Source organism: Tachyglossus aculeatus, chromosome 11 (genome assembly GCF_015852505.1).
Source record: "Tachyglossus aculeatus isolate mTacAcu1 chromosome 11, mTacAcu1.pri, whole genome shotgun sequence".
Classification (NCBI taxonomy): Eukaryota; Metazoa; Chordata; class Mammalia; order Monotremata; family Tachyglossidae; genus Tachyglossus; species Tachyglossus aculeatus.
The window spans coordinates 27,113,607-27,136,598 of NC_052076.1; the positions used below are offsets into that span (position 1 = coordinate 27,113,607).

The 22,992-nt window shown below is 52.6% G+C and overlaps 1 protein-coding gene across 1 annotated transcript in view; it reads left to right on the top strand.

The window, feature by feature from the left end:
- FAM117A (family with sequence similarity 117 member A) overlaps positions 1–22,747 on the top strand; it is a 48,620-nt gene extending 25,873 nt beyond the window's left edge. The window contains exons 2-8 of the mRNA XM_038754281.1: positions 4,239–4,408; positions 15,144–15,239; positions 15,603–15,713; positions 16,380–16,514; positions 17,024–17,219; positions 17,639–17,846; positions 22,372–22,747. Of these exons, the coding sequence (XP_038610209.1) occupies positions 4,239–4,408; positions 15,144–15,239; positions 15,603–15,713; positions 16,380–16,514; positions 17,024–17,219; positions 17,639–17,846; positions 22,372–22,663 (1,208 nt within the window). The 3' untranslated portion in view covers positions 22,664–22,747. The remainder of the gene's footprint in view (positions 1–4,238; positions 4,409–15,143; positions 15,240–15,602; positions 15,714–16,379; positions 16,515–17,023; positions 17,220–17,638; positions 17,847–22,371) is intronic.
- Positions 22,748–22,992: the final 245 nt, after the last annotated feature.

Consider the following 22,992-nt stretch of genomic DNA (forward strand, 5'->3'; position numbering starts at 1 on the left):
CTGTTATTATCTAAAATAATAATAATAGTGGTATTTAAGTGCTACTCAATGTCAAGGACTGTACTAAGCACTGGGGTAGATACCGGATAATCAGGTCTCACATGGGGCTTACCAAGAGAAGCAGCGTGGCGCAGTGGAAAGAGCCCGGGCTTGGGAGTCAGGGGTCATGGGTTCTAATCCCGGCTCCGCTACTTGTCAGCTGTGTGACTTTGGGCAAGTCACTTCACTTCCCTGGGCCTCAGTTCCCTCATCTGTAAAATAAGGATTAAGACTGGGAGCCAGCCCCCTGTGGGACAACCTGATCAACTTGTATCCCCCCCAGTGCTTAGAACGGTGCTTGGCACGTAGTAAGCGCTTAACAAATACCAACGTTAAGTAGGAGGGAGAACGGGCATTCAACCCCCATTTGTATATATTCATTACTCTAGTTATTTATTTATTTTACTTGTACCTATCTCTTCTATTTATTTTATTTTGTTAGCATGTTTGGTTTTGTTCTCTGTCTCCCCCTTTTAGACTGTGAGCCCGCTGTTGGGTAGGGACTGTCTCTATATGTTGCCAACTTGTACTTCCCAAGCACTTAGTACAGTGCTCTGCACACAGTAAGTGCTCAGTAAATACGATTGATTAATTGATTGATCCGCCAAGCTAGCTCTCTTCCTCCCTTCAAAGCCCTACTGAGAGCTCACCTCCTCCAGGAGGCCTTCCCGGACTGAGCCCCCTCCTTCGTCTCCCCCTCCCTCCACCTTGCTTCCTTCCCCTCCCCACAGCACCTGTATATATGTATATAAGTTTGTACGTATTTATTACTCTATTTTATTTGTATGTATTTATTCTATTTATTTTATTAATACGTTTTGTTGTCTGTCTCCCCCTTCTAGACTGTGAGCCCGCTGTTGGGTAGGGACCGTCTTTATATGTTGCCAACTTGTACTTCCCAAGCGCTTAGTACAGTGCTCTGCACACAGTAAGTGCTCAATAAATACGATTGAATGAATGAATGAATAAATACGATTGAATGAATGAATGAATTTTGCAAATGAGGGAACTGAGGGCCAGAGAAGGGAAGTGACTAAGCCAAGGTCTCAGCAGACTAGTGGGAGAGCCAGGCTCGGAACCCAGGACCTCTGGCTCCCAGGCCCTGGGCTCTTCCCGCTAGGCCCCCGCCGCTTCCGAGGCCGCGCCCGGCAAGCCCCCCTCTTCGACTTGTAGCCGGGGAGCCCCCCAGGGGCCCCGGTTTGGCCACGGGCCCGAGCCCTCGTTCCCCGGGCTGTGGCAGCGTGACCACAGCCAGGTACCTCCGGGAAAATCACCAACCGTCTCCTGGAGCCCCCACCCCGCTGGTCTTCCTCCCTCCGAGGGGGCAGTGGCCGGGGGAGGGGACCCCAGGGTCCTCAATTCATTCATTCATTCGTTCATTCAGTCGTATTTATTGAGCGCTGACTATGTGCAGAGCACTGTACTAAGCGCTGGGAAGTACAAATCGTCAACATATAGAGACGGTCCCTACCCAGTGGTGGGCTCACAGTCTAGAAAGGGGGGAGACAGACAACAGAGGATTGGTTTTTTCATTCACATTTAAAAGGGGGAGGCCCAGAGAAGTGAAGTGACTTGCCCAGCGTCACCCAGCTGACCAGTGGCGGAGCCGGAGCCCCTTCCTTCCTCTCCCCCTCCTCCCCCGTCCATCCCCCCATCTTACCTCCTTCCCTTCCCCACAGCACCTGTATATATGCATATATGCTTGTACATATTTATTACTCTATTTTACTTGTACATATCTATTCTATTTATTTTATTTTGTTGGTATGTTTGGTTTTGTTCTCTGTCTCCCCCTTTTAGACTGTGAGCCCACTGTTGGGTAGGGACTGTCTGTATATGTTGCCAACTTGGACTTCCCAAGCGCTTAGTACAGTGCTCTGCACACAGTAAGTGCTCAATAAATACGATTGATGATGATGATGAACCCATGGCCTCCGACTCCCAAGGCCGGGCTCTTTCCACCGAGCCACGCCAAAAAGGGTTTTTCCTTATAAGAACCGAAACACTGATGAAAGGGGTGGGCGTCCATCGATTGTTGTATTGTGCTCTCCGAAGCGCTTAGTACAGTGCTCCGCACACTGTAAGCGCTCAATACCTAGGATTGAATAAATGAATGAATGAAGCCCGAGTCCAGCCCCTCTCCGCCCCCCACCCTGCCGCCCTGGGCCATTAATTACACTCGTTCAATCAGATTTATTATTGTCATATTTATTATTCAGTCGTATTTAGAGAAGCAGCCTGGCCTAGTAGATAGAGCCCGCGCCCGGGAGTCCGAAGCTCATGGGTTCTAATATCGGCTCCGCCACATGTCTGCTGTGTGACCTTGGGCAAGTAACTTCCCTTCTCTGGGCCTCAGTTCCCTCATATAATAATAATAATAATAATAATGGCATTTATTAAGCACTTACTATGTGCGCAGCACTGTTCTAAGTGCTGGGGGGAGAATACAAGGTGATCAGGTTGTCCCACGTGGGCTCACAGTCTTCATCCCCATTTTACAGATGAGGGAACTGAGGCCCAGAGAAGGGAAGTGACTTGCCCAAAGTCACACAGCGGACAAGTGGCGGAGCTGGGATTCGAACCCATGACCTCTGACTCCAAAGCCCGGGCTCTTTCCACTGAGCCACGCTGCTTCAAATGGGGTTTGAGACTGAGCCCTACGTGGGACAGGGACTGTGTCCAACTCGATTAGCTTGTGTCCACCCCAGCACTTAGTACAGTGGCTGGCACATAATTCGTCTTATGCGGTCGAGTCGTCTTCGACCCATAGCGACACGCCATGTACACATCTGTTCGAGAACGCCCCACGCTCCTTCTGCAGTCGTTCTGGTAGTAGATCCATAGAGTTTTCTAGTGCTTAACAAATACCATTATTATTGTTTTTACTATTATTAGAGCTTACAGTCCAGGTGGAGAGGGCAGAGGGGGCCTGCCAGGAGAAGGAGTTAGAATGAAGGGCAGGGTTGGGGGTTGGGGTCCTTGTCCCTAAGATTCCTGGGTTTCTAGGACTCTGAAGGCATAGGAGCCGGGAGGGGAGAAGCCAGGAAGATGATAATAATAATAATAATAATGATGGTATTTGTTAAGCGCCTACTATGTGCCAAGCACTGTTCTAAGCACTGGGGTAGATACAGGGCAATTAGGTTGTCCCACGTGGGGCTCACAGTCTCCATCCCCATTTGACAGATGAAGTGACAGGCACAGAGAAGTTAAGTGACTTGCCCAAGGTCACACAGGTGTGTGTGTGGGGGGTGTCTGTCCCTGTGTGTATCTGTGTGTGTGGGTGTGTGTGTCTCTGCCTCTCTGTAGGTGTGTGCGCACGCACATGCTTTCATCCATTCGGTCGTATTTGTCGAGCGCTTACTGTGGGCAGAGCACTGTACTAAGCGCTTGGAAAAGTACACTACAACAGTAAGCAGGCTGTGAGCCCGTTGTTGGGTAGGGATTGTCTCTTTCTGTTGCCGAATTGGACTTTCCAAGTGCTTAGTACAGTGCTCTGCACACAGTAAGCTCTCTTCCTCCCTTCAAAGCCCTACTGAGAGCTCACCACCTCCAAGAGGCCTTCCCAGACTGAGCCCCCTTTTGTCTGTCCTCCTCTCCATCCCCCCGGCCCTACCTCCTTCCCCTCCCCACAGCACCTGTATATATGTTTGTACAGATTCATTACTCTATTTTACTTGTACATATTTACCATTCTATTTATTTTGTTAATGGTGTGCCTTTAGCTTTAATTCTTTTTGTTCTGACGACTTGACACCTGTCCACATGTTTTGTTGTCTGTCTCCCCCTCCTAGAATGCGAGCCCGTTGTTGGGTAGGGACCGTCTCTATATGTTGCCAACTTGTGCTTCCCAAGCGCTTCGTCCAGTGCTCTGCACACAGTAAGCGCTCAATAAATACGATTGATGATGATGATGATGATGATGTTGCCAACTTGTATTTCCCAAGCACTTCGTCCAGTGCTCTGCACACAGTAAGCGCTCAACAAATACGATTGATGATGATGATGATGATGTTGCCAACTTGTACTTCCCAAGCACTTCGTCCAGTGCTCTGCACACAGTAAGCGCTCAGTAAATACGATTGAATGAATAAACAGTGACGTTTCCTGCCCCCAAGGAGCCGACAGGCTAGAGGGGGAGAGACGAGACGTCAGTGCGGATGACTAAAATGACGGGTACGTGCCCTGTCTCCCCCCAGCTGGCGTCCCCTGTGCCACGGCAGCGGAGAAGCCCGGGTGCCGCCCCCGCCCGCCCCGGGTGAGACGCACGTTCTCCCTGGACACCATCCTGGGCTCCTACCTCCTGGGCCAGTGGCCGCGAGATGCCGACGGCCCCGTTCCCTGCTGCGTGAACGACAAGGCCACGCAGGTATGGCGGGGGGTGGGGGGACGGCTGGGCGGCGGGACCCCCCACCCCGAAGTCCCCCACCAGCACCCGTGGTCACGGGCACCCCAGCCCGGTGCGGGGGGATCCCCCCGGCGGGTCGGGGTGCCCGCTGACAGCGGAGACGGCCTCGGTTGCGGGCAGGGATGCAGTCCCCATCCCCCTTGGGGTGAGGAGGCCCGGCCGTAGCTAGCTCTCTTCCTCCCTTCAAGGCCCTGCTGAGAGCTCACCTCCTCCAGGAGGCCTTCCCAGACTGAGCCCCTTCCTTCCTCTCCCCCTCTCCATCCCCCCCATCTTACCTCCTTCCCTTCCCCACAGCACCTGTATATATGTTTGTACATATTTATTACTCTATCTATTTTACTTGTACATATCTATTCTGTTTATTTTATTTTGTTAGTATGTTTGGTTTTGTTCTCCGTCTCCCCCTTTTAGACTGTGAGCCCACTGTTGGGTAGGGACTGTCTCTAGATGTTGCCAATTTGTACTTCCCAAGCGCTTAGTACAGTGCTCTGCACATAGTAAGCGCTCAATAAATACGATTGATGATGATGATATGTATATATGTTTGTACATATTTATTACTCTATTTATTTTACTTGTACATATCTATCCTATTTATTTTATTTTGTTAGTATGTTTGGTTTTGTTCTCTGTCTCCCCCTTTTAGACTGTGAGCCCACTGTTGGGTAGGGACCGTCTCTATATGTTGCCAATTTGTACTTCCCAAGCACTTAGTACAGTGCTCTGCACATAGTAAACGCTCAATAAATACGATTGATGATGATGATATGTATATATGTTTGTACATATTTATTACTCTATTTTACTTGTACATATCTATTCTATTTATTTTATTTTGTTAGTATGTTTGGTTTTGTTCTCCGTCTCCCCCTTTTAGACTGTGAGCCCACTGTTGGGTAGGGACTGTCTCTATATGTTGCCAATTTGTACTTCCCAAGCGCTTAGTACAGTGCTCTGCACATAGTAAGCGCTCAATAAATACGATTGATGATGATGACCAGACCGATTATATGTATACATGTACTTGTACTTCAATTTGTACTTCCCAAGCGCTTAGTACGGTGCCCTGCACACAGTAAGCGCTCAATAAATACGATTGATGATGACAATATGTATATATGTTTGTACATATTTATTACTCTATTTGTTTATTTTACTTGTACATTTATATTACTTGTACATAGAGAAGCAGCGTGGCTCAGTGGAAAGAGCGTGGGCTTGGGAGTCTCAGGTTATGGGTTCGAATCCCGCCTCCCCCACCTGTCCGCTATGTGACCTTGGGCAAGTCACTTCACTTCTCTGGGCCTCAGTTCCCTCATCTGGAAAATGGGGATTAAGACTGTGAGCCCCACATGGGACAACCTCATCTCCTTGTATTCCCCCCCAGCGCTTAGAACAGTGCTTTGCACATAGTAAGCGCTTAACAAATACCAACATTATTATTATTATTATTATATCTATTCTATTAATTTTGTTTTGTTAGTATGTTTGGTTTTGTTCTCTGTCTCCCCCTTTTAGATTGTGAGCCCACTGTTGGGTAGGGACTGTCTCTAGATGTTGCCAGCTTGTACTTCCCAAGCGCTTAGTACAGTGCTCTGCACACAGTAAGCGCTCAATAAATACGATTGATTAAGGGAATATTCTGAAAGGGATTGGCGGGTTGGGTTGGCACCGCTTGGGGTGTCGGGGATTCATCCCGGAAGGCTGCCGAGAGGAGCCTCGATCCTAGACTTACGGACCTCTAGACTGTAACCTTGTGGGCAGGGAATGTGTCCGCTCTATTACGTTGTACTCTCCCCGGTGCTTAGTACAGTGCTCTGCAGCCAACGTTTGATTAAGACGATCGACTGACTGGTAGGAGGACTTCGAGACTGTGAGCCCGTTGTTGGGTAGGGATCGTCTCTATATGTTGCCAACTTGTACTTCCCAAGCGCTTAGTACAGTGCTCTGCACACAGTAAGCGCTCAATAAATATGACTGAATGAATGAATGAAAAGATGGGGAGAGCTGGAGGGTTTGGAAGAGGATGACCACGGGGAGGGTGTCTTGGACCTAGGGAAGGATGGGAGCTAGGGGGTAGAGACAGGAGGGCTTTAGTTGCTTACCAAGCGCTTAGGGCAGTGCTTTGCGCACAATCACTCGTCAGCTCCTTGAAAGCAGCGTGGCTCAGTGGAAAGAGCACGGGCTTGGGAGTCAGCGGTCATGGGTTCGAATCCCGGCTCCGCCACGTGGCAGCTGGGTGACTTTGGGCAAATGACTTCACTTCTCTGAGCCTCAGTGACCTCATCTGTAAAATGGGGATTAAGATTGTGAGCCCCACGCGGGAGTGGGACAACCTGCTCACCTTGTATCCCCCAGCACTTAGAACAGTGCTTTGCACAGAATAAGCGCTTAACAAAGACCATCGTTATTATTACCAGCGCTTAGAACAGTGCTTGATACATAGTAAGTGCTTAACAAATACCATTATTATTATTCTCTGTACCTCAGTTCCCTCATCTGTAAAATGGGGATGAAGACTGTGAGCCCCACGTGGGCCAACCTGATTACCTTGTATCTGCCCCAGCGCTTAGAACAGTGCTTGGCACATAGTAAGGGCTTAACAAATACCAGCATTATTATTACTGTAATTATGTCTTCTAACTCCATTGCGTTGGACTCCCCTGAGCGCTCAGTTCAGTGCTCCACCCTCGGTAGACTGGTAAGGACAGGGATCGTGTCTAGGAACTTTGTAGCTTCTCCCAAGCGCTTAATACAGTGCTCTACACACAGTAACCTGTCAGCTCTTGGAGGGCAGGGACCGTGTCTCCCGATTTTACTGTCCTCTCCCAAGCGCTTGGTACAGTGCCCGCCACATAGTAGGCGCTTCTTGATAGATCGATTGGGAGAGTCTTCCTCATTCAATCCATCCATCAGTGGTATTTATTGAGACCTTACTGTATGCAGAGCACTCGTCTTAGCGCGTGGCCTAGTGGATAAGAGCCCGGGCTTGGGAGTCGGAAGGACCCGGGTTCTAATCCCGGCTCCGCCACTGGTCTGCTGGATGACTACGGTGCTCTGCACACCGTAAGCGCTCAATAAATACGATTGATTGATTGATGACCTTGGGCAGGTGATTTGACTCCTCCGGGCTACAGTTCCCTCATCGGTAAAGTGGGGATTGAGACTGTGAGCCCCACGTGGGACAGGGACTGTGTCCAACCCCATCTGCTTGTATAATAATAATAATAATATAAAATAAAATATATAATATAATAAAATATCATAATATTATATATTAATATATTAATTAACATGTTATATATAATATATAATATATTAATGTAATGTAATATAATATAATAAAATAATAGTAATAATAATAATATACACCCGAGCGCTTAGTACAGTGCCTGGCACGTAGTTGTGCTGGAGGCCGAGGGGGGTGGGCAGAGTCCCCCGGCGGGGCCAGGCCAACGGGGAGGCCGACACACGGTGTCCAGCCGTCAGGGGATGCCAGCTTGACCCGGGGCGGCGGAAACCGCCAACTTCTGTTATCTGGTTCCCCATCTGACCCTTCCCCCTCCTCGCTTTTCCTGGCCTCGGGTGGTTGGTGAGAATCAATCAATCAATCAATCAATCGTATTTATTGAGCGCTTACTGTGTGCAGAGCACTGGACTAAGCGCTTGGGAAGTCCAAGTTGGCAACATATAGAGACAGTCCCTACCCAACAGCGGGCTCACAGGCTAGAAGGGGGAGACAGAGAACAAAACCAAACATACTAACAAAATAAAATAAATAGAATAGATATGTACAAGTAAAATAGAGTAATAAATATGTACGAACATATAGACAGGTGCTGTGGGGAAGGGAAGGAGGTAAGATGAGGGGGATGGAGAGGGGGACGAGGGGGAGAGGAAGGAAGGGGCTCAGTCTGGGAAGGCCTCCTGGAGGAGGTGAGCTCTCAGTAGGGCCTTGAAGAGAGGAAGAGAGCTTCCGGGGGGTCGCATAACTAATAATAATGATGATCTTGGTTAAGGTCTTGCTATGATGATTGGTGATGTTGGGAGGGGGCCCGGCAAGGTGCCGCCTCCTAATAATGACAATTGTGGGATCTCTTAAGCACTTACTATGTGCCAAGCACTGTTCTAAACTGCCGGGGTCGATCCAAGCTAATCAGGTTGGACACAGTCCCCGTCCCACGTGGGATTCACAGTCGTCATCCCCATTTTACAGCTGAGGTCACTGAGGCCCAGAGAAGTGAAAGCGACTTGCCCGAGGTCACAGAGCAGGCAGGTGGCAGAGCCGGGATTAGAACCCATGCCCTCCGACTCCCAAACCCGGGCTCTTTGCACTAGGCCGTGCTGCTTGGAGGGGAGGGGGCCGGGGCGGGAGTTCCTGCTGCCCTCGGGGACCCGTAAACTGCTCCCCACCCCACTGCTCACCTCCCCGGCCACCTGCAGCGTGGCACCGTGGATAGAGCCCAGTCAGAAGGTCATGGGTTCTCATTCCGCCTGCGCCATTTGTCTGCTGTATGACCTTGGGGAAGTCACTTCACGGCTCTGTAACTCAGTTCCCTCGCCTGTAAAATGAGGATTGAGACTGTGAGCCCCACATGGGACAGGGACTGTGTCCAACTCGATCAATCAATCGTATTTATTGAGCGCTTACTGTATGCAGAGCACTGTACTAAGCACTTGGGAAGGACAAGCTGGCAACATATTCATTCAGTCGTATTGAGCGCTTACTGTGTGCAGAGCACTGTACTAAGCGCTTGGGAAGTACAAGTTGGCAACATATAGAGACGATCCCTATCCAACAACGGGCTCACAGTCTAGAAGTCCTCCTACCAGTCAGTCGATCGTCTTAAACTCTGGGTGCAGAGCACTGTACTAAGCACCGGGGAGAGTACAACGTAACAGAACGGACACATTCCCTGACCACGACAAGGTTACAATCTAGAGGTCTGTAAGTCTAGGATCGAGGCTCCTCTCGGCAGCCTTCCGGGATGAATCCCCGACACCCCAAGCGGTGCCAACCCAACCCGCCAATCCCTTTCGGGATATTCTCTTAATCAATCGTATTTATTGAGCGCTTACTGTGTGCAGAGCACTGTACTAAGCGCTTGGGAAGTACAAGTTGGCAACATCTAGAGACGGTCCCTACCCAACAGTGGGCTTACAGTCTAGAAGGGGGAGACAGAGAATGAAACCAAACATACTAACAAAATAAAATAAATAGAATAGATATGTACAAGTAAAATAAATAGAGTAATAAATATGTACAAACATATATACAAGCAACTCAATTTGCTTGTATCCACCTCAGCATCTTAGAGCAGTGCTTGGCACATAGTAACTGCTTAACAAATACCACAGTTATTATTGTCTTCTGCTTGAGGACTTGTGGTCTCCTGAGGGCCTCACCCTCCTTCCACAGTGCCCACAGCACGTCTAGGGCAACAGCAGCTGAGGAGCCAGTGGAACTGCAGCAGGATTAGAACCCAAGACCTCTGATTCCCAAGCCCGGGCTCTAGCCACTGAGCTACGCTGCTTCTCAAGGAGCTGACCGTCTCCAGGAGGATTCTGACATGAAAATACGTTACCAAAAGGGGAAGAGACAGAGTCTAACCAACAGCAATAATAATAGTGATGGTATTTCTAAGCACCAGGGTAGATACAAGATCATCAGGTTGGACAGAGCCCCTGCCCCACATGGGGCTTATAGTCTTTCTAGACTGTGAGCCCACTGTTGGGTAGGGACCGTCTCTATAGGTTGCCAGCTTGGACTTCCCAAGTGCTTAGTACGGTGCTCTGCACACAGTAAGCGCTCAATAAATGCGATTGATTGATTGATTGGTTATAGTCTTAATCCCCATTTTACAGAAGAGGAAACTAGGGCCCAGAGAAGTGGGGTGACTCGCTAGAAGCAGGATTTGAACCTGGGCCCTTCCAACTCCCAGGCCCGGTCTCTATGCACTAGGGCCACACTGCTTCATCACCCCCTGCCCTTGGGCAGGGCACAACTCTTTCCAGGATGCCAAGCTCCTACCCCCAGCTGAGCAGCTGGGGCTGGTAGTGCCCGGGGAGGGTGGGGCCGCGGACGGCGGCTCACGACGGTTGTGGTCACCGCCTCAGTTTCTGCCACACTAAGCATCTTGCTGTCACATCACCAGTGAGGAAGCAGGCCTGACCCGGGCCACCACAGACCACCACGGTGACAGATTCTAAGATGATGTTGCCAATTTGTACTTCCCAAGCGCTTAGTACAGTGCTCTGCACACAGTAAGCGCTCAATAAACACGATTGATGATGATGTACCCCTCTGTAACGTATTTATATTACGTACACATAATAACTGTGGGATTTGTTAAGCGCTTGCTGCGTGCCAGCCACTGGACTTAGCGCTGCCACAGATGCAAGCCAATCAAGGTTGGACACAGCCACCACGTGGGGCTCACAGTCTTAATCCCCATCTTCCAGATGAGGGAACTGAGGCGCGGCGAAGTGAAGCGACTCGCCCAAGGGCACACAGGGGACAAGTGACAGAGCCGGAATTAGAACCTGGGTCAGTCAATCAATCAATTGTATTTACTGAGCGCTTACTGTGTGCAGAGCACTGTACTAAGCGCTTGGGAAGTCCAAGCTGGCAACAAATAGAGACAGTCCCTACCCAACAGTGGGCTCACAGTCTAAAAGGGGGAGACAGAGAACAAAACCAAACAGACTAATAGAATAGATAGGTACAAGTAAAATCAATCAACCAATTGTATTTATTGAGCGCTTACTGTGTGCAGAGCACTGTACTAAGTGCTTGGGAAGTACAGGTTGGCAACATATAGAGACAGTCCCTACCCAACAGTGGGCTCACAGTCTAAAAGGGGGAGACAGAGAACAAAGCCAAACATACTAACAAAATAGAATAGAATAGATAGGTACAAGTAAAATAAATCGAGTCATAAATATGTAAAATAGAGTAATAAATATGTACAAACATATATACATCAATCAATCAATCAACTGTATTGAGTGCTTACTGTGTGCAGAGCACTGTACGAAGCGCTTGGGAAGTACAAGTAGGCAACATCTAGAGACAGTCCCTACCCAACAGTGGGCTCACAGTCTAAAAGGGGGAGACAGAGAACAAAACCAAACATACTAACAAAATAGAATAGAATAGATAGGTACAAGTAAAATAAATCAATAGAGTAATAAATATGTAAAATAAATAAATAAATAGAGTAATAAATAATTAGGCCTTCCCAGACTGAGCCCCTTCCTTCCTCTCCCCCTCGTCCCCTTCTCCATCCCCCCCATCTTACCTCCTTCCCTTCCCCACAGCACCTGTATATATGTATATATGTTTGTACATATTCATTACTCTGTTTATTTATTTTTCTTGTACATATCTATTCTATTTATTTTATTTTGTGAGTATGTTTGGTTTTGTTCTCTGTCTCCCCCTTTTAGACTGTGAGCCCACTGGTGGGTAGGGACTGTCTCTACATGTTGCCAACTTGTACTTCCCAAGCGCTTAGTCCAGTGCTCTGCACACAGTAAGCGCTCAATCAATACGATTGATGATGATGATATATACAGGTGCTATGGGGGGGGGAAAGCACGGCCACGAGCGGGGCCGAGTGAGTGCCGGCCCAGCGGTCCTTCTGCCTCCCACGCCCGGCTGTCTCCATTACACCATGCTCCTTGGGCATGGCTGGGCTGCCGGGGAAATGGGGGGCTTCAGCTGGACCCGAGCCCGGCCGCACCGAGCGGTGAGAGGCATCTCTGCCTCCTTTGAGCCCCCGTCGAGAGGCCCGGCTGCCTGGGATCGAGTGGCCGCCGGCCTCCCCATCCCTCTGAGCCAATAGCAATCAGTCGGTCAATCAGTGGTATCGATTGAAGCCGAGCACAACTACAATGGACAGGTTCCCTGTCCACTGCAAACTTACGATCAATCAGTCAGTGGGGTTTATTAATGATAATGATGGTATTTGTCAAGCGCTTACTACGTGCCAAGCACTGTTCTAAGCGCTGGGGTAGATGCAGGGTAATCAGGTTGTCCCACGTGGGGCTCACAGGCTTCACCCCCATTTGACAGATGAGGTAACTGAGGCACAGAGAAGTTAAGTGGCTTGTCCAAGGTCACACAGCAGACAAGTGGCAGAGCCAGGATTAGAACCCACATTCTCTGACTGTTGAGCGCTTACTGCATACAGAGCACTGTACTGAGTGCTCGGGAGAGAATACAGTAGCACTGGGAGACACGATCCCTGCCCACAATAATAATAATAAATACGATTGATGATGATAATTGATTGATGATAATAATAATAATAATGGTATTTGTTAAGTGCTTGCTACGTGTCAAGCACTGTTCTAAGCGCTGAGGAAGATACAAAGTGATCAGGTTGTCCCATGTGGGGCTCACAGTCTTCATCTCATTTTACAGATGAGGTAGCTGAGGCACAGAGAAGTGAAGTGACTTGCCCAAAGTCACACAGTTGACAAGGGGCAGAGCCGGGATTAGAACCCACGACCTCTGATTCCCAAGCCCGGGCTCTAGCCACTGAGCTACGCTGCTTCTCAAGGAGCTGACAGTCCCCAGGAGGATTCTGACATGAAAATACGTTATCAAGAGGGAAAGAGACAGTCTAAAGCTATGGACAGAAGCAATAATGATAATTATCAATCAATCAATCAATCAGTCGTATTTATTGAGCACTTACTGTGTGCAGAGCACTGTACTAAGCGCTTGGGAAGTACAAGTTGGCAACGTATAGAGACAGTCCCTACCCAACAGTGGGCTCACAGTCTAGAAGGGGGAGACAGAGAACAAAACCAAACATATTAACAAAAGAAAATAAATAGAATAGATATGTACAAGTAAAATAAATAGAGTAATAAATATGTACAAACATATATGCATATATACAGGAATAATAATGTTGGCATTTGTTAAGCACTTACTATGTGCAGAGCACTGTTCTAAGCGCTGGGGGACACACAAGCCGATCAAGCTGTCCCACGTGGGGCTCACAGTCTTCATCCCCATTTTACAGATGAGGTAAATGAGGCTCAGAGAAGTTAAGTGACTTGCCCAAGGTCACACAGCAGACATGTGCTAGGCACTGGGGTGGGTACAAGGAAATCGGGTTGGACCCACTTGGGGCTCACAGTCCCAATCCCCGTTTTCCAGATGAGGTAACTGAGGCCCAGAGAAATGAAGGGATTTGCCCAACGTCACACAGCAGACAGCTGGCAGAGCCCGAATTAGAACCCACGACCTTATGACCCCCAGGCCCGGGCTCTGTTATAATAATGATGGCATTTATTGAGCGCTTACTATGTGCAAAGCACTGTTCTAAGCGCTGGGCATTTATTGAGCGCTTACTATGTGCAAAGCACTGTTCTAAGCGCTGGGCGCCAGGCTCCTCCTCTAAGTGGGGCTGGGGTGACTATCCACCTACAAAGGCAGAAACGAATTGGAACAGACAGAAAGCAGCAATCTCAGGCGATCAGTCAACGCTATTGATTGAGCACTTTGGGTGCACAGAGCACTGTACTAAGCGCTTGGGAGAGTCCAGTACAACAGAGATGGAAGAGACATTCCCCGCCCACAGTGAGCTGACAGTCTAGGGCAAGTCAGCCCTGGAGACCTTGCCACGATTCCTCTGGGCATCATTCATCATCAATCGTATTTATTGAGCGCTTACTGTGTGCAGAGCACTGTACTAAGCGCTTGGGAAGTACAAATTGGCAACATATAGAGACAGTCCCTACCCAACAGTGGGCTCACAGTCTAAAAGGGGGAATCATTCATCTCATTCGTATTTATTGAGCACTTACTGTGTGCAGCAGAGCTGTATACTAAGCACTGGGGAGAGGACGACAGAACAATGTAAGAGACATTCCCTGCCCACAACAAGCTTACGGAGTAGAGGCATCCTTCCCTCTATGAGGGGAGCCCAATGTGGCTTCTTCGGCAGTGGGCCCTGAATGCCCTCTTCATCATCATCAATCGCATTTATTGAGCGCTTACTATGTGCAGAGCACTGTACTAAGCGCTTGGGAAGTACAAATTGGCAACATATACAGTCCCTACCCAACAGCGGGCTCACAGTCTAGAAGGGGGAGACAGAGAACAAAACCAAACAGACTAACAAAATAAAATAAATAGAATAGATATGTACAAGTAAAATAAATAGAGTAATAAATATGTACAAACATATATACAGGTGCTGTGGGGAAGGGAAGGAGGTAAGATGGGGGGATGGAGAGGGGGGCGAGGGGGAGAGGAAGGAAGGGGCTGAGTGTGGGAAGGCCTCCTGGAGGAGGTGAGCTCTCAGCAGGGCCTTGAAGGGAGGAAGAGAGCTAGCTTGGCGGGTGGGCAGAGGGAGGGCATTCCGGGCCCGGAGGATGACGTGGGCTGGGGGTCGATGGTGGGACAGGTGAGAACGAGGTACGGTGAGGAGATTAGCGGCGGAGGAGCGGAGGGTGCGGGCTGGGCTGGAAAAGGAGAGAAGGGAGGTGAGGGAGGAGGGGGCGGGGGGATGGATGGACAGCCTGGAAGCCCAGGGTGAGGAGTTTCTGCCTGATGCGCAGAAACTCCCTCTTGCCCTTTGCCCTTTCGGTGCCGGCCGGGGGGCACACCGGGCCCTCTCCTGCCGGCCCCCACGGCAGGGGTCGGCCCCACCTCTCACGGTCTATCGGCCCGCAGACCCCCCTGTCCTGGCCGGAGATGGACAACGAGAAAACCAGCTCCTGCTCTCATAAGCGTTCTGCGTCCTGGGGGAGCACCGACCACCGCAAAGAGGTACGGCCGCCGCCCACCCCGGCCTGAGGGGCGTTCGGGACCCCTCCTCCGGCCGGCCCCCACCGCCGGCGCCCCCAGGCCCGGCCCTCCGCCCAACCCCATCCTGCCGGCCTTGCCTCACCAGGCAAGGTAGGAACGCGCTTCCTGAAGTTGTGAAACAGCTTCCCGTTTCGGTCTCCTGTGCTATGAATTTCTCCCGCTCCACGGGGCGAGCAGACACCCACCTGCCGCCCCTCCCCGCCTCACCCGGTCGTTTCCGAGCGTCTCAACGGGCCGGGCCGGGGCCGGGGGGGGCCGTCCCAACCCGAGGGAGGGCAGCCCCGACCCCCTGCCCTGACCCATCCGGTCTTTCCGGCCCCTCAGGTCGCCAAGCTGAAGCAGCAGCTGCAGCGGACGAAGCTGACCCAAAGCAGCAGGGAGAAGGGGCAGAGCTGCCCGCTCCAGGGCGACCACTCGGTGCAGGCCGCCGGAAGGGTGAGTCCGGCCGGCTCCGCGCTGATGCCCGGTCCCCTCCACCCCTCCACCTCCAACCAGCCTGGTCCGCCCCCCCCACGGGGTCACACCACCTAAGCAGCGTGGCACAGGGGCCCGGGACTCAGAAGGTCGTGGGTTCTTATCCCGGTTCAGCCACTTGTCTGCTGCGTGACCTTGGGCAAGTCACTTCTCTTCTCCGGGCCTCAGTTACCTCATCTGGAAAATGGGGATTAAGACTGTGAGCCCGCCGCGGGACAGGAACTGGGTCCAACCCCATTTGCTTGTATCCACCTCAGCGCTTAGTACAACGCCTGGCGTGCCGTAAGTGCTTAATGAATACCACAGTTATTAAGTTTTCTAGCTAATGAATCTTGTATCTACCCCAGCGCTTAGAACAGTGCTTTGCACATAGTAAGCGCTTAACAAATACCAACATTATTATTAAGTTCTCCATCCGAGGGGGAGGGCAGCAGTCCGCGGGGGCCCCCAAAGCAGCCCCAACCCCTCCGGCTCTCCCAAGCCCCCCGTGACTTGAAGGCGTGACATCCCCCGCCGCACGGCTCGGCCGGGTGACCCCTGCCCGGCAGCGTGGTCCCCCCCGCCGGCCTGCCCCCGCAGCGGGCAGCGCCTCGGTGAGAGCCCCCGCGTTTGGCTCGTGTGTCCTAGGCGGCGGCCCCGGGCCTCCCGTCGGGGTCCCCCGTCCTGCGCCTCAGCCCCTGCCTGCACCGGAGCCTGGAGGGGCTGAACCAGGAGCTGGTGGAGGTGTTTGTGACGGAGCAGGGCGACAACCAGCTGCTCAGGGTGAGCGGGGGGCTCGGGGGGAGGAGGGGCTTTGGGCCAGGGCCCGGAGGGACCGAACGCCGAGGGGCAGGGCTAAAACGGACGACGGGAGAGGGGCAGGGCTAGGGGGGCTGACCGGAGAGGTGTAGGGCCCAGAGGGACCAGCCTAGAAGGGCCAGGCTAAAGGGGTGACAGTAGAGGTGTAGAGCCAGATGGGTCTCGAGGTTATTACCTGTGCCAACAGCTGGCTCAAGACCCCCCGGAGTGGCACCTAGCTTGTCCGTGGCCCGGGGTGTATCAGTACTAGGGGACCCGGGGGACCCGGGGGACCCGGGCTTATCATTCGTCCCTCCCCGGGTGCGGTCGGGACCCCCGACGGACAGCTCGCTGGAGCCCAACCCCTCCCAGCGGGAACCTAGGTCTCATTACCCCGGCGAGGACCCGGGCCCTTCGACCCTTCCCTTTGCTCCCTCGACCCCAAGCCGGGCACCGGCGGCTTCCGCTCGTGACTTTCCCGCTCCCTCGCGCAGATCCTGGACATTCCAGACGGGCACCGGGCCCCGGCCCCTCCCCACGGCGGCTCCAGCGACCCCGCTCTCCTGCCCCCGGAGCCCGGCAGCCTCTCCCCGGCCACCCCCCGATCAACCCCCCGTGCCCCCGGCCGGGCCACCCCCGACGGGCCCGCGGGCACCGCAGAGGGTGCCCTGTCCGACGCCAAGGAGAACGGTGAGTGGCCCGGCCCCCCCCCCCAGCCCCTCCCATCCGTCCCCCACACAGCCAAGAGGCCGTCACCCCCAGGAAGACCCCCGTCCATGCCGAGAGCTGAGCCCACGGACGGGGCTTGGGCAATCACCAGCCAGGGGGAGGGGGGGATCCGGGAGGCTTCCTGGGAGTGGCAGCCTGGCACCACACCAAGTGGGGAGGCCCGAAAGCTGACGTGAGCGGGGAAACGTTCATTCAACCGTATTTATTGAGCACTTACTGTGTGCAGAGCACTGTACTAAGCACTTAGTTGCGGAACCAGCGAGGAGCCAAGACCTCAGAGAAGCTCGGAACTCCCCTCTCGCGTCCCCCGCCTCCCGGCAGCTGGGGGTCTCTCCGGCCTGCCCGCGGCCGGGTCCCTGAGGGCTCCGCTCCGCTTCCAGATTCTCCTCCCCCTCCTCCTCCTGCTCCCGTTCCTCCTCCGGCCCAGCCCGCGGGCAGCTTCGGCGGCGGGATTCCGGGCACCCAGGAGACGGGCAGCCCTTCTCCGGTCCTGGCCTTGGCCTCGTCGCCCCGCCCCAATCACAGCTGCGTCTTCAAGCGGGAGCCGCCCGAGGGCTGCGAGAAGGTCCAGGCCTTCGAAGAAGCCACGTAAGTGATGGGGACTCTCGCTCGAAGCCCCCCTCCCCGGAGTGTGGTCTATCTCACGCCTCCCTGGGGTCACTGAGGCGTGGATCCAGGGGGCTCCGTGCCCGGTGAGGTGGGTTCCTCCGGGCCTGGTCGGGGGGCATGAGGGAGGATGCCCAAGATCTAACTCTATCCTGCTAGAACCGATTTGGGGGTGTTTGGTGGGTACCGGGCCAGCCCCGCAAGGTGAAGATCTGCCACCTGGGCAACCAGCCCCTCGACACCTTTAGCCCTCCTGGGAGGCAAAAACCCCTCCAAGCAGGGACCCTGGCACTCCCTGGGAGGGCGAGGAACCAGACTGTGGGAGCCCTTTCACCTCCTAATCTCCCCTGCCCCCTGTCCTCAACCCCCAGACCCCCGGCCCCTGGCCCCTAAAGAGCCACTGGCCACCATTTCATTCATTCATTCATTCAATTCAATCATATTTATTAATAATAATAATAATAATAATAATAATAGCATTTATAAAGTGCTTACTATGTGCAAAGCACTGTTCTAAGCACTGGGGAGGATATAAGGTGATCAAGTTGTCCTACGGGGGGCTCACAGTCTGAGCCCACTGTTGGGTAGGGACTGTCTCTATATGTTGCCAACTTGTGCTTCCCAAGTGCTTAGTACAGTGCTCTGCACACAGTAAGCACTCAGTAAATACTGTTGATGATGATGATGATTACAGTTGAGATAACTGAGGCCCAGAGAAGTGAAGTGACTTGCCCAAAGTCACACAGCTGACAAGTGGCGGAGCCGGGATTTGAACCCATGACCTCTGACTCCAAAGCCCGGGCTCTTTCCGCTGAGCCACGCTCCTTCTCGAGCACTTTATTGAGCGCTTACTGTGTGCAGAGCACTGGACTAAGCGCTTGGAAAGTACAATTTGGCAACAGAGAGAGACAATTCCCTACCCAGCAACGGGTGCACAGTCTAGAAGGGGGAGACAGACGACAGCAAAACAAAGCAAGTAGGCAGGCAGCAATAGCATCGGTATAGATGAATAGAATTATCGCTATATACACATCATTAATAAAATGAATAGAATAATAAATATGCACAAATATACTACCAAGTGCTGTGGGGAGGGGAAGGGGGGAGGGCAGAGGGAGGGAGGCGGAGTGATGGGAAGTGGTGACCAGTCTCCTTGGTTGGTGTGTTCATCAGGCCAAACCCCTGCCAGTCAATCTGTTGTATTCATTGAGCATGTTCTGTGTGCCCAGCATTGTACTGAGTGCTTGGGAGAGTACACTAGAACAATAAACTACTGTTATTCATTCATTCAGTCATATTTATTGAGCGCTTACTGTGTGCAGAGCACTGGACTAAGCGCTTGGGAAGTACAGGTTGGTAACATATAGAGATGGTCCCTACTCAATCATCATCATCAATTGTATTTATTGAGCGCTTACTGTGTGCAGAGCACTGTACTAAGCGCTTGGGAAGTCCAAGTTGGCAACATACAGAGACAGTCCCTACCCAACAGTGGGCTCACAGTCTAGCAGGGGGAGACAGAGAACAAAACCAAACATACTAACAAAATAAAATAAATAGAATCAATCAATCAATCAATCAGTCGTATTTATTGAGCGCTTACTATGTGCAGAGCACTGTACTAAGCGCTTGGGAAGTACAAATTGGCATCACATAGAGACAGTCCCTACCCAACAGTGGGCTCACAGTCTAAAAGGGGGAGACAGAGAACAGAACCAAACATACCAACAAAATAAAATAAGTAGGATAGAAATGTACAAGTAAAATAAATAAATAAATAAATAAATAGAGTAATAAATATGTACAACCATATATACATATATACAGGTGCTGTGGGGAAGGGAAGGAGGTAAGACGGGGGGATGGAGAGGGGGACGAGGGGGAGAGGAAAGAAGGGGCTCAGTCTGGGAAGGCCTCCTGGAGGAGGTGAGCTCTCAGCAGGGCCTTGAAGGGAGGAAGAGAGCTAGCTTGGCGGATGGGCAGAGGGATTGGGGGCATTCCAGGCCCGGGGGATGACGTGGGCCGAGGGTCGATGGCGGGACAGGCGAGAGCGAGGTACGGTGAGGAGATTAGTGGTGGAGGAGCGGAGGGTGCGGGCTGGGCAGTAGAAGGAGAGAAGGGAGGTGAGGTAGGAGGGGGCGAGGTGATGGAGATATGTACAGGTAAAATAAATAAATAAATAGGGTAATAAATATGTACAACCATATATACATATATACAGGTGCTATGGGGAGGGGAAGGAGGTAAGATGGGGGGATGGAGAGGGGGAGGAGGGGAAGAGGAAGGAAGGGGCTGAGTGTGGGAAGGCCTCCTGGAGGAGGTGAGCTCTCAGCAGGGCCTTGAAGGGAGGAAGAGAGCGAGCTTGGTGGGTGGGCAGAGGGCTTGGGGGCATTCCAGGCCCGGGGGAGGACGTGGGCCGGGGGTCGATGGCGAGACAGGCGAGAACGAGGTACGGTGAGGGGATTAGCGGCGGAGGAGCGGAGGGTGCGGGCTGGGCTGGAGAAGGAATAAGCCCCAATAGTGGGCTTACAGTCTAGAAGGGGGAGACAGACAACAAAACAGTACATATTATCAAAATAAACAACTATTATTATTATTTTGGTATTTGTTAAGCACTTCCCAGGTGCCAGACACTGTACTAAATGCTGGGGTGGATACAGATCAGTTGGGCCCAGTCCCTGTCCCACGGGGGGCTCGCAGTCTCGATCCCCATTTTCCAGATGAAGTAACCAAAGCGCAGAGAAGTGAAGTGATTTGCCCATGGTCGCACAGCAGACAAGTGGCAGAGCCGGGATAATAATAATGCTGGTATTTGTTAAGCGTTTACTATGTGCAAAGCGAGGATGAGACTCTTCTGACTCTCAGGCCTGGGCTGTAGCCACTACACCATGCTGCTTCCCTGCTCACACCGAGCTTACAGTCTAGAGGGGGAGGCAGCCATTAAGAGCCCAGGCTTGGGCGTCAGAGGATGTGAGTTCGAATCCTAACTCTGCCACTTTGTTTGCTGTGTGACCTTGGGCAAGTCACTTAACTCCCCTGTGCCTCAGTGACCTCATCTGTCAAATGGGGATTAAGACTGTGAGCCCCACGTGGGATAACCTGATTACCTTGTCTCTATCCCAGCACTTGGAATAGTGCTTGGCACATAGTAAGCGCTTGACAAATGCCATCATTATTATTATAATAAAGAGCTGGGAGACTATTATTATTAATATCATTAATAGACCCTTCTAGCCTGTGAGCCTGCTGTTGGGTAGGGACCGTCTCTATATGTTGCCAACTTGGACTTCCCAAGCGCTTAGTACAGTGCTCTGCACACAGTAAGTGCTCAATAAATATGATTGAATGAATGAATAAAGCACTGGGAGACCCCGTGCCTTCCTCTCCAGTGGGGAGTTATTCATTCGAATTGATTGAGCACTAGCCGTGTGCAGAGCACTGTACTAAGCGCCTGGGAGAGCACAATGCAACAGTCACCAGTCCGATTCCTTGCCCATGCGCCAACAACCCTCCCCCTGCCCCCTCGATGCCCGCAGGGAGGAGTAGCGAGAAAGATGCCGCTTTGTCCACGCTGACCCCGGGGAAAACGCCGAGGGAGAAGGGGGCGGGCGGAGCCACCCCCACCCCAGGGTTCTCGAGGTTTCAGCGGGAGATCAATCAATCAATCAATCGTATTTATTGAGCGCTTACTATGTGCAGAGCACTGTACTAAGCGCTTGGGAAGTACAAATTGGCAACACATAGAGGCAGTCCCTACCCAACAGTGGGCTCACAGTCTAAAAGGGGGAGACAGAGAACAGAACCAAACATACCAACAAAATAAAATAAATAGGATAGAAATGTACAAGATAAATAAATAAATAAATAGAGTAATAAATATGTACAACCATATATACATATACATATATGTACATATATACATATATGGGAGAGAGACTCCCCCTTTGAGACTGTGAGCCCACTGTTGGGTAGGGACTGTCTCTGTATGTTGCCAACTTGGACTTCCCAAGTGCTTAGTACAGTGCTGTGCACATAGTAAGCACTCAATCAATACGATCGATGATGAGAGAGGGGAATGGGCCCCGGGGGCTGTGGGGGGCTTCAGTCCAGGGCCACCTTTGCTCCCGCCGGACTGGTCTTTTACGGCCAGAACAAGCGCTGGTTTTGAGTCTGATGTCCCGCGGCCTCCACCCGCAGCCCCCGCCAGCTAGCCACACCAAGCTCTCTCGGACGCAGAACTCCCGGCCCAGACGGTCCTTGGATCGCTCCCCGCCAACCCCGTCCAGGGCTTCATAGTACAGTGCAAGCGCTTAGTACAGTGCTCTGCACATAGTAAGCGCTCAATAAATACGATTGACTGATTCATCCACTCTGCCTTGCCCTCCTCCTCCAGTCTGGCCTCGCCCCCTCCACCCCAGACCTCCTGCTCCGGGTCCTGCCACCCCTGACCACCCCCCCCGCCGTCTCTGTGTGTGTGTGTGTGTCTGTCTCCGTCACCACCCCGCAGGTCGCCCGGCCCCGAGCAGGCCTTCCTGCCCTCCTGCCCCGACAAGAACAAAGTCCACTTCAACCCGACGGGCTCGGCCTTCTGTCCCGTGAGCCTGGGGCGGCCCCCGTTGCGCGGGGCGGGCTTCCTGTTCCGCGGCGGCCCGGCCCCCGCCCCCGGCGCCTTCCTGGCCGCCCCCCGCACGGACCCGGGAGCGGACGCCCCCAAGCCGCCCGCCCTGGCCTGCCCACCCTGGCAGCGGTCCCCACAGGCCGAGGACACGGCGCTCTTCCACAGCTCTCTGGTGGTCTGAGGGCTGGGGGGGGGGCCGGGCCGGGGCGGAGGGAGGGGAGCCCCACCCCGCACGTCCCGGCGTCCCAGCTGGCCGGCGGCGGGGACCAGCACCTTGCCACCGGGAAGCCCCCCGGCCTTTAGGCCCAGGACTCCTTAAAGGGCCAGTGCCGCTTGCCTCTCTGGGTCTTCAAGCACTTTGCTTCCCCTTCCCCACCTCGGCCCTACGGGCCCACGGGCAACCGGGGCCGCCTGTAGGCACTCGACCCATCGCCCGCACAGGGGGGCAAGAGGCCCGGCGGGATGGTCCGGGCCCCCCACCCGCCACAGCCGCCTGCCTCTTTCATTCCC